Below are 12522 nucleotides of genomic sequence, written 5' to 3'. Positions count from 1 at the left end.
AATGCACTGTGTACTTTCTCATCTACTGTCTTTATGTTCCAGGTCTGATATTTAGCAGAAAAACCTCTAGAGCTATTCAGGTAAAAGTGTGGCCATCTGAAGGAGAGTTGTTTTGCATGAGAAACTTTGGCCTGGTCCTCTACACCAAGACTGTACATCAGGAGGTGGGTCAACTTTGTCCTGACAGAGTTTGCAATTTGGCCAACAGGACTGTCTTCCCCAAATTATGCCTAACTATCTCAATACCCAACGCTTGCCTATTTAGTGCTTATCACATTCAAATGATCAACAAAGTTGCTGCTATGACAGAGCATCACTGTATGTACATCAATAAAAGTGACAATTACTGTTGCTTCTGGTAAGCAATACATACCAAAATTCCACTAACGAGTGCTACTTCGAACAAGGTGGGGCCCAAATTGAATACTATGGCACTGAGCACAAAGCTGATGCCTCTTGTTCCTCTGTCAATGGCTTTCGATAATGCTCCAGTCTGCCGGCTCAGGTGGAAACTCAAGTCCAGGTTGTGCAGGTGGAGGAAGACATTCTTTGCTATCCTTCGGATGGAGTTTTGGGCTACTTTCCCAAATACAGCGTTTCTAGCCTCATTAAATAAAGCAGACCCAGCTCGTGAGATGCCATCTGGTTAAAAAAACACCAACCCATTAAAATGCATATATTGCTGCTCCTCGATAAGTCCTCAATAGATGGAACATTTTATTTCACATATTTGCCAGTGTTACTTACTAGATCGAAAGTTCAATCGTTTTAAAACCCACACTTCATTTGCAGACTTTTAACAAGCCCAAATAATGAATTGCTATTATGGTAGATTACTGCTATAATCATTGGTATTAAATAAATAAATAAGTAAATAAGTAAGTAACAAGTTACAGGAACTGATTGTGAACAAAGTGGGGGGAAACTTCCAGATGCTTAGCAGAGTTAGCAATGAAAAGGTCACATTCGTTAATGTTCCAAAACCTTCCCAAAGAAAGTCAGCACCTGTCAACAGATTAAAGCATCACACTTACATCCAATCAGAACAGCTGTTGCCATGGTTGCCACAGTATTTGGTGCATCATTCAGGTTCAGAACATTTCCAGACATCTGGTTGAGGTTGTCTACTGCATATTTAAACATGAAGGGAACGACTATATTCATGGCCTAAAAAGCACAAAACACAGCAATTATGCAAGATGTACTAAAATGTTTATTTATAAAGTATAAATATTTTCCCTGAATTAGCTGCAATTATGGTATTTTGCTATTAACTACTTAGAAGGATGGCTCTACAAATTTCAGGGGTATGGGCACTGCAATAAGAGGTCTGCAACCCCAAAGCAGAAAAGCCACTGGCTCATTATAAAAATCAGTTTTCATCTCAACTAAACAGTTCATTGAGAATGTGCTTCAGTTCATTTGGGGGGCTCATTAAAGTGATGGCAAGACTGGGAAACACAAAAGCAGAAAGACTCAGCATATATTTATAGGGCCATTAAGCTATGAAGAGTTATCAGAGGCAGTTCAGAGCATTTCAGCTGGAAATATTTATAGAGTACGATGCAATTGCCAATCTTGGCAGGATAACATTGGGCAGGCTGGACAGAAATCCAAGCACTTCTGTCCCCAACCTCAGGAGTACATAAATGAGATTCATTCAAGAAAATTGCACACAAGGAGAATCTAGATGCTTTCATTATAGAAGATGTGCCTAAAGTTGAGTTATCTGAGCAGCTTTATCTGCAAAGCTGTCACAGTGCGCATAGCCCAGCACACGGAACACCTCAGTGCATTATTGTGTAATGTCATAATGTGATGAGCAATGTCTTATTTCTGTTGCAGCTAAAGGTACAAGCTGACAAATGCTTGCAGCTTATTAAAAACATCACCCATGGTGGCTCTATCCAAATTTGAATGAAGCAATTTGTTGGCTCCATCATGCAAAGGAATGAAAATTACTATGCCTCTCTACCTAACTCCCACCCAAATTCTTGCTTGCAGTTGCAGGAACATGGCTGTATCTGACTGAATTTTGACTATGGCTTACACTATTTCTTGAACTATTAATACTATGAACTGCAAGAGTCAATTACTACAAGGCTAGAAAATGGTCTTCCTTACGGTCACAGTTCCTCTTCTATTATAATATGACGCCTACTCCACAGTCATTATATTGTGCACAAGGATACACCACTTGCCTGAATGATTTGTGTGGGTTTATCACTACCAACAGTTTATAAACTGTTTTTTAACCAATGACTTATTTTGCTGAATACCAAATCCTATATTCCAGGTTGGTTTGTTTTCAACGAACAGCAAGAGAGGAAGACAAGATGGACCTCCGGTAGAATGGCATTGCAAAGTTCTGGAGCCATAATTGAAAAGGGCCTAAACATAGTAAATATTAATCTAACATCAGAAAAGAATGGAACATGGAGCATAGCTTCCTTAGTAGATCTCACTACTTCTAAGGACAGGGTTATTGTCCTCTTCTCTCTCTACTCCTCCTCACCCCTGAAAACTGCATCCCATCTGCTCCACTGCTTTGCAACCATTTGGCATGAATCAGGTGTCCCACACCACTGCTGCCTGAAGTCTAGTTCTGCCTTTAGGCACTAACCTAAATCAGAATTATGCAAACCCCTGAAGAATTCAGACTTGAGATTCCATGACTGCAAATCACAGTCAATAGGGAACAAACAAAACTGGTTGTTATGGCTGGAAAATAATTTCACAGATACAAAGCTCTAAAGAATTGAGGGTGTGTTAAATAGATTTTAAAGCTTTAAGGAAAGACACTGCTCTGGAATGTTAATTTCAAAATATGCCCTTCAGATAAACAAAAACACAAGTTGACCAACTCCCTTTGGTGTTACTTGCCTAGAAACTCAATTTTCAGCCATCCTTTTCGCTTTAATAACCACAATGCTGCTCCATCTGTGTTACATTGTGATGACCATCATTTAGAGGACATAACATAGCTTTTCCTAGGGGAGCCTATTCAGTAGAAATGAAATTTATTCTAATGCAGATTGCCTTGATTTGCTGCAGATTCCCTTGAAGTCCCTCTGCAGCCATTCTACTTTTCAAAAGCAGGCTACATGGTATGATTTGAGCTACACTTGGAATAGCTGAAGTTCTATTTCTAAAGCTAAGAGGCTGTAGCCTCCTTCAAACCTCTATCTCAACCTGCAATTAAATTAATTGGCACCACTCTACGGCTTTGCAAGAGAATTTCTCCACCCTCCAATATAGCCCTAAGTATTTAAGTGAAGTTTAAAAATGGTCTCTCTCAATCCCAGAGGGTAAAAACATGAATCAGAACAAGGCAGCATGTTATTAAATCTCATTCACAACCAGTTTTGTGTTCTCATCATCTTCTCCCCACCAGTCCTGTTCAAAACAAAATTGCTAGTTCCACCATCTCTTACCCTCAGAGTGAAAGATTAGATCAGACTTCCACAACCTGGTGCCCTCCAGATGTTTAGGAGTACAACTCCCCAGCCAGCATATCAGATACTAAAATAAGTCATGGCTAGAATTCCGAGCCATGGTTTGCCAAAAAGTCATTGAAGTCAAGTGAGATTTTTTCTTTAAATGCTATTTCTTCTTCAAAAAGCAATTCTTGACTCCTGCCCAGACCATAATAGAAATTGCTTTTGAAACACCCCTGTGTTTCCAAAGCAGTTTGGGAGAAAACATGCTGCTATTCAAGAAATAAATGATTAAGGCCTCCTCAAGCAAGCAAAAGCAGTGATGTTTTTGGATATCAGCTGATGCTTATATATGGAGACTATCACGTTTTCTAGAATGTAGCACAATCCTAATGCTCCTATACTGGACCCTAAACAGATACAGAATGCTGTAGTTAAAGTTTTTAGTGCAGATCTTAGAGATAAAGAAACAAATTATGACATAAATTATACATCTAGATAAATAACGGATGAAAAATTTATCTAAACTCTATCCCTCTGAGGTACTTCAGTGCTTTCATTTCTGGACCACATGAATAAAAATGCAAAATGGCTCACATTCTTCTCATTGCTTGCTTATGGGTAAACAGTTGCATAGTAATGGCTGTTACATTATTAAAATGTCAAATACTGTTTCTTAGGTACTGCTCTGAAGTAAAGTGAGTACACACATGCAGGTGAAGCATGGAGTCTTTCTGACACTTGTGATACCTTAAGAGCTATGACGCCTCCATCAGCATATAGCTCTCCTGCAGAAAGTTGTACTTGAGCAACAATTTACATATGACTCTTGAGTCCCATCCTCAATCATTGTTTGCTATGGAGTACAGGAGAAGTAGGGAGTCCTTTGTATAAGCACCTAGATTGTTAGGTGAAAATAAACCACTTGAGCAACAATTTACATATAACGCTTGATTTTTAGGTATTTCCCCCTGCCTGTTCATTCCAGCACAACAGATGCACCCACATTTGTTTTATCCAATGTGGCCTCTCTTTCATTTCGGTCTTCACATAAAACACGTCGGTATCAATTCAACAAATACCTAGCATGCATGGAGACCCAAGGTTTTTAAACCCATTTTTCCAGCAGAATGTTTAAACCTCAAGGGAAGTTTAACATTTGGTTTGCTAGTATGTAGGATGTAGTGGAAGAAGCAGATGGAGCAAACAAATTTTGCAAGTCTAGCTGCATACAAGCATTGGTACATTTGTCTGGGACCTGATGCACTGACGCTATGAAGCAAACCTGGCCTGTCTTACTGGTACAATGAAGGTGTAATGTTCCCAACCCTTAATGAATTAGGCTGCAGGACTGCCAGCTCCCTCTACTCTATGCATATGGATCCCATTGTCCATGATCAAGGCAAACAGGGACTTGCTGTTAACCAGGGCTAGAAGTATAAGGACATTACAAGGCTTGGTGTAGGGAGAAGAGAAAGAATAGGCTGGAATACATGAACCCAGAGGACTACTTCTGCACCAGCTGTGGCAATGTAAGAGACTGCTCTGAGCTCCTTGAAGGATGGGGGAGGTTGCAAGTGTAACAACTGTAGAAATGCAAGTACAGTACCAGGAGCAGGGCATGTCTAGGAGTTGCAGTACAAATTGCTGTTAGATCACTACTACTAAAGACAGCTAGATGGGTGGGAAGTAGGAGATAAGCAGAGTTCCCTCCTTTTTTTCTTATTCTTATTGGAATCTAGTCCTAACAGTGTGTGGGGAGGCGGGGGAAGAAGCTAGTAGACCTCAAGGGTTCATATGGCTGATACCACATTGACATACCCCTTATTGCTCAGACAGGTAAGAGGTACTCACAAAGCAGGTGGATCATCCATTTTAAGTTCCCATGGCTTTACACATGCATGCTTTGCACAGTCAGTTCCCTTTCTGAATGTACAATATTAACAGTCAGCAGCAACATAGATACTGTGAAAGATATGCTTGATTCATAAGTAATGGATGTTCAGCCCAAGAGTAAAAGGCCAAATGTGACTGCAAATGTGACAGGAGGTGACAGCAGCTCACCAAATCCACAAATTTAATCCAGCTGCTATGGATACATACAGCTTGATCAACAACTCAGTTAAAATGAAGGGCTTAAGTCAATTTAGACTACCAGTGTCATCTCTGCTTAATTCCAAGTGCTGCAGTCTTAACTATACTGTACTGTGAATTAGGCTGTCACAAATAAGAATAAGAATAAGAATAAGAATAAGAATAGAGTTGCACCAGGCAAAAAAGAAAAGAAACAAACCCTCTTGCGCCTAGCAAGCTGGCTTGTCCACCAATCTGTTGCAGGTCAATGACTCACAGAACACGGCCATCACTGACCATGAGCTGAAAACGCTAAACACTGACATTGCTGTTCTACAGAAGACCAGAGTTCGTTTGAATGGCAGCATCAGAGAGAAGAACTACACCATTTCTGGTGAAGGCATCTAAAAGAATCACGTATTAATGGTGTAGGCTTTGCAGTAAGGAACTCCCTTCTGTCTGTGATAGAACCACTGATGGAGGGCTCAGAATGCTTGCTTTCCTTCCGCCTCTCAACTACCTCTGGTTCACTAACATCTAGAGCATCTATCTCCAACTATGTGCTCTGACATACATACCACGGACCAGTTCTATGAGAAACTAGACAGGATGTCTGGAGACAGCGAGTTGGGTAGAGTATCCATTGCAGTGGTCAGAGGAGGAATGACCACTGAGGGGCACAGACAGAAGAAATGCCATGGTGCATCTGCATCAGCATAATTGGATGCCTTCATCTGCCCCAGCTGCAACAAAACATGCCTCTCCTGTATCAGTCTCTACAGCCTTCCAACAGCTTGACTTCACCCCCAAAGGTACACTCCTCTGCTGTCTCCTGAGACAGGCAGATGCCAACAACTATGGATACACTGATATACCTTGATCCATAACTCAGCTAAAATGGGCTTGAGCCAATTTAGACTACCAGTGTCATCTCTGCTTTCCAAGTGTTACCTATACTGTGAATTGGGCTGCCACTATTGTCAAGAATCAGAATAGAATTTTGGGGACATGACAGTTTATAGATAGATGTCTAAAAATTGTACCTCTTGGGGACTTCCTGACAACCACAACACATCCATTTTTATATATGGCAAGTGTCATGGTAGAACTGTGGAAACCTTATCACTGAACACCCACACAAAGCGTACCCTACCTGCCCATCCCTTTCCCCCTGCCATTATATCCATGGCTGTTGCTACTCCAATGAATTTTTTATTCCTTGTTCAAAAGCACTGTATACTGGTACTTAAGCACACAGTAATATTTTAATTAAAAAGGCTTAGTGGATAGACCCTAAATCCTTATCCTGATGAAATAGATCCCTACATCCTCCCAGCCCTAAGGAAAAGCAGCCCACTCCAATCCTAGCAGCACACACTCTGATGAATGGGATTTCTTTTTCAAGATTGCAGTTCTGCACACCAGCACTGGAGCACATGGTGATCTTTTACTTTTTTTAAAAAAAATGAAGCATAAACTGATATGTCTCCACCCATCCCATTTTAGAGAAGCCTCTTTACTACAGAAGTGATAAGGGCCCTCTCCAAGAAGTCCGGGGTGGGTGTGTACAATTGGGCAGGTAAAAAAAAGGGGGGGGAAGAGGTCTGATTATACAAACTTGCCAATCATGTAAAAAACCAATCCCAAGAAAATTGTGCTACATCAGTTCACGTTGAAAAGTCCTGTCTATTATTGCAATAGAAACCCTTAAAAATTGTTTTAAATCAGCATGTTCTAAGGAATGGGTTAGCTGAGGGGAAAGAAACAGGAATGCAGCAATGTGGAAGGAACATTGCTTGAATTCTCAGAAGCAGCTGTTCTATACAATATTAACAGTACATCAATCTGCAACAAGATCCAATTTAATTCCAAATTTGTTTGTTGAATTTGCCAGGACCAAGCTGGATGGTGTGTCTGAATAATATGAGTATTTATATTATTCTAGCAATGCATTTGGCATTACAGAAATCAATCCCTGTTCAGCCATGAAACCCACAGGGCGACCTTGGGCCAGTCACAGTCTCTCAGCCTAACCTACCTCATAGGGTTCTTGTGAGGATACAAGGGGGAGGAAGAGAACTATGTATGCCACCTTGAGCTCCTTGGAGAAATAAATGCAATAATTGAAACATTTCTTGAATGCCAATAAGCACTATACAGTAGAATGAACACATTCTGCAAAATGTTTACAATCTACATAAGAGGCAAAAGGATAGTGGGAAAGAGTGGGAAGATGGTGTGGAGGAATTATTATTTGGCACTTTTGGAATATGGTCCCCCACAAGAATCCCGTCTTGTCACCTGTGCCATTTAATATTTTCATGAAACCACTGAGAGAGTCCAGAGCTTGCTCTGGATGCTTATGTCAGGTCTAGACAGTTGTGTCTAAAAAGACCATGACACATGCCTTAGTTCAAACTTCACTGGATTATTGCTTTTCTAAATACAATTCAAAAGTGATGACTATTACTTTTAAAGCTCTAAACAACCTAGACCTAGGAATACTTAATGGACTATCTCCTACAACTGTTTTTATTGTTGTAATTGTTATAATCAATGCTGGGAACTTTGGCTGAAGGGCAGATGTAATTGTAATAATAATAATAATAATAATAATAATAATAATAATAAACCTGCCTGTTCATTATGAGTTACTAAAGAGGCTCTTCTGCATGGCCTGTTGGAAGGTGGTAGGAACAGGAGTGAGAGCCCTTTTTTGTGACCATGCCTGTGCTATGGACCTCCCTACCTAGAAAGGCTCACCTTGCCTCCTCTCCTATGGTTTTTTGCTGCCGTTCAAAAACTTTCCTTTTTCAGTGGGTTTGGCTCTGTGGAAGTCATTTTGTTGAACCACTGGCTTTTATTTTATTTTATTGCTGTACCATATCAGCCTACCATATTATTTTGCTGAGATGTTACTTATTTTGTTGTGAGCTGCCTTGAGCAGATTTGTGCAAATGGAAAGGCAAAACTATCAAGCTTTTAAATAAAATAATATTTTTTAAAACGTTACTGGGCTAGAAGGGGCCCTTTTTGCATGAGCCAAAGTGCTCTTTGAATCTTGGCCAAAATATCTGAAGAGGAGCCACACAAAACTAGCCTTGAAGGCAGGCAGCTATCATGCTAAACATACTGAGAACAAAAATGCTGCCTGCTACACTCCTGTTCAGCTAAAAAAAAAATTTGAAACAAGTGTGTCTTACAAGTGCTCTCTTTTAATCATCTCTGTGTCTCCTCCTTGCAGCCTCCTCCCTTCTTTCCTAGCAAAGCAAACCTGCTGAATGTAGATAAGAGGGTGCTTGATTCAACCTGGTTTAGACTGAAGGTTATTTTTCACTAATATAGGCTTTCCTCCCTGTAATGTTCTCTTTTGGCTGGAATTTAACACAACTGCAAATCCATTTCTGCATCTTGAATCAAAGCTATCTGTAATAGGAGTGCACCCCACCTGTACCCCATCTGCACCCCACTATCACCCCAATAAACAGAGAGGGGACCTGAAATCCACTGCAACGCCATTTTAGACCCACTTCTTTCCAGAAGCAGAAGAACAAGTTGGCCAGAGAGGGGAGGGGGAGGCGGACGATAACAATTCGGATGTTCAGATGCAAATCTGACCGCTCATTATCTGATCACATCTCCGCACCCCACCCATGCCTATCGCCTGCAGCTGGATTAGCCTCTCCACCCAGCCTCTTGACCATTTGCATAATCTAAACCCATCAGACAGACCCGCGCCACCTGTTGGGTCTACTACCAAAGCAGCAAGAAATAAACATCGAGAGGTCAACTATAAACAAGGACAACCACCTTTATTCATAACAAAAGCATGGACATTTGCAATTCAGGAAATTCCAATCGCCGGCTCCACCCTGCATACAGAGATATACAGGACTGTTATCTAGTCAAAGGATGGACAGGAAAAAGCACTCAACCACCATTGTCAAATCCAATCACACAGTAAAATGTGCTTACCTTATGTAAAATCCCTTTTTCCCGCTCTTTTCGTGTCATTGACTTGTATGGAAACAGAAATGTATATAAGTCTCCTTGTACCATAAGTCGGGGTTCTCTCTGTTTGTCTGGGGAACCTCTGTTGCAACAGATCTTGGAATAAATGGGAAGGCTACGCTTTGCTTTTTTCAGCTACGGTTCGTCTCTGTCATTTCAGCGTAAGTGGGAGGCTCCGCAAATTACGGGGTCTTCCCCAGGGTAAAAATTCCGGAACTCCCCCTTGGGAAACGGGCCCTATTTTCTCCTTATTATAGTTTAATTGGCTTATAACAATTGGCGACCACGAAGGGACCCAAGTTTTCCGGAGATCTGAGGTTTCTGGGGACGAGGGAGCTCAGCGCGCACCCAGTTCTTTTGCAGGGAGAGCTTTCCCCCGCCCCAGGAACCAGGATCTCCGGCAGTAATTTGGAGTTCCAGCGGGACGCACCGAAGCAAAGCAACGCAACCGGGAAGGAAGTTTGTTTTTTGTTTTTCCTTTTTTTTCCCGTTAATTTGCAGGTTAAGAAACCCGGGAAGCCATCGAGAGAGCGCTAAGTGAGTATAAGGGACACGGTGTAAGGGGTGGATAAGTGACCGCAGCAACGAAAAATTCTGTTCTATCCCTTTTCTTTCCCTTCGCTCGGACTTTTGGTTAACAGCATAGCTGTAGGGCAGGGTGATAAAGCAGAACCAAAGTCCTGGGGTACAGTGCTCACGTCCAAACGTGGCAACTGACCCGGTCCACTCTGACTCTCTTGTCAAAATTTACTATGTTTCCTCTTTAAATCTGACGGGCTGCTGTCAGGATGCAAGGTTGCCTTTTCCTTTCACAAAATCTATCCTGGGCTTACCGCTTCGGCATTGCACACGCAAGCGTTCGAAGGCAGGTAGTCCTTTTCCTTAGTTTGTAAGAGGCAGGAACGTTGCTGTCGGACCCTCAGCAATTATTATTGACACTAGTAAGGGGGGTCTCGAAGGTACTTGATCGCACCACAGCCTAGTAGCTAGAGGCCAACGGCTGGGCCACCTAGTAGTTAGCGCAAACGAACGGTAGGCAGATCACAGCCGGGGGCTGTGGGATCTAGAAGATCCGGGAGAAGCGTGTCCCAGGATAGAGGGTTCTCCTAACCCGACTGCAGGATAAAAGGTTAGACCACACTTTTAGATAATGGGTGCACCCCAATCCAAGGAATTCCTTTCCCAGACTCCTGGTCAGAACAAAGCCCATCTGGCTTGGTCCTGGCTGGAACTCTGAGTCAGTTCTCTCCAATTTGTACTTTAAAATTGACATGACCAACTTATAAAATTGCAATTGGTACAGGATGAAGAAAAATGAAGGGTTGTAACTGTGGAAATGTTTGCTCAAACTTTGAAATTGGTCCTTTAAAGGAGGCTCATAAAACCACTTCATGTGGGACTTTCCCACTAACTTCGCTTAATGAAACAGGAAGTGAGCCAACTCCTTTATGGAAATATATGTTTACATGTTACATGTCTGTTATGTGTGTTGTCTGTTATACATGTGAGTCTGTTCCTTGTGTCTGTCATTTTGTTTTCCTTGTGTAACTTCAGTGAGTTTAAAAAGGCCAGAGAGAAACCCCCCCAAATATTATACAGTCTGAGAGCCTGTATGTTAGAGATCTTTGTTTTCCTTGAAGTAAATAAGAGAAGTAATCAAGGTTTAGAAAATGCAAGCTTGCTTAAATAATCTTATGTAAGTGATGGAATTTGTGTGTAAATGGTTTTCTTTGTTCTGTCTGAGCTTTTCCTTCCCCATCGAAAAAGGGGGGGGGATTTTTGCTAAAGGTACCCCCCATCTCACTTTCCTATGTATGGTTGTTTTAAATCTTAATTTGCTGCTAATACATTGGTTCACTAGGCTTCAAGAAAATTGTTCACTTTTACCTTCTTTAAAAAAATCACTTCTATCAAATCTATGGCTGTTTTATTATTTGTAGGTGGTTATATCAACTCTTGAATTAGTATTCCTTATAAAAGACTATCTCCCTATCAAATCTTAGGAAAACCGTCTGTTCACTTGTATCTTAAAAAAAAAAAAAAATTCTCTAAGAACTTGCCATCTCTAGTCTAAGGAAAAATCCTCAATCAAATTATCTTAAAGTCTGCTAAAGGGTTCTGTATAAAGATGGTACTTTTCTTTTGCTTTTAGTACATGTGTACTTGCATGATAGTTGTGTCTGTACATAAGAATGTGTTTCTGGTAGTACAAATCTTGTGAACCTTGTATTTTAGGGGGTTGGACTAGATGACCTCAGGGTACATTTCAACTCCCACCTTATAACTATGTGGAAGGCCATGTGTCTGCAAGCATTGGAGGGTAATTTTTAAATCCTGGTGTGGTGGTGGGTTGAAATTCAACCCAGCTTTCAGAGTTGAGAGTAGAGTGCTGTGTTTTGTTTTATAAAAGGAGTGATTACCAATTCACCTATTTTAAGTTTTAAAGTTTAAGCACATACAAGAGCCTTGAAGAGCCATTTTCCCATACATGAGGGAGCAGAGAATTTAGTCTGCCTTGGCTAAAATCACTGTGAATATTTGAATTTTATTCATTCTGACTCTGGCCATTTTTACTCATATATAAGGGAGCAGGTATTCTGCTAAATGACCAGAGGGGGCGCACACAAAATGATAGCCCACATACTCAAGTAGACTAATCAATGAGCCTTGACCATTTTCTCCTGTAAATAAAGGGCAGAATAATTTTGTCTGCAAATGGTACAATTGAGAATAGAAACCTGCACCCCAATTTCCTGTAGATAAAGGAGGCATAGCTCCCAATTTATTTTGCCTGGGGTATGATATGTTTATTTGGTACAGTAAACACGATCAGTGCCGAGACTTCATTAGGACTTTAATTTGACCAATCTTTAGTGCTGGTTTTGTGAAAGCGTAAATTGCTGGGTTTCTGTCTAAACCTACTCTTTAAAAATCTCCTCACCCTTCCCTTCCTTTATATATATAAAAAAAAAAAATTAGCCAAGGGATGCAACTCTTTCAA

The 12522-nt window shown here is 41.0% G+C and overlaps 1 protein-coding gene across 2 annotated transcripts in view; it reads right to left on the bottom strand.

The window, feature by feature from the left end:
* The window catches only part of ABCB7 (ATP binding cassette subfamily B member 7), a 55002-nt gene that overhangs the window by 17620 nt on the left and 24860 nt on the right, over positions 1–12522 (bottom strand). For both annotated transcript variants that reach the window (XM_033137149.1, XM_033137150.1), the window contains 2 exons: positions 1035–1167; positions 374–642 (listed from right to left, as the gene is read on the bottom strand). In XM_033137149.1, the coding sequence (XP_032993040.1) occupies positions 374–642; positions 1035–1167 (402 nt within the window). The remainder of the gene's footprint in view (positions 1–373; positions 643–1034; positions 1168–12522) is intronic.

Source organism: Lacerta agilis, chromosome Z, assembly GCF_009819535.1.
Source record: "Lacerta agilis isolate rLacAgi1 chromosome Z, rLacAgi1.pri, whole genome shotgun sequence".
NCBI lineage: Eukaryota > Metazoa > Chordata > Lepidosauria > Squamata > Lacertidae > Lacerta > Lacerta agilis.
The sequence above is the reverse complement of the archived record's forward strand: the minus strand, read 5'-3'. Positions and strand labels throughout refer to the sequence as shown.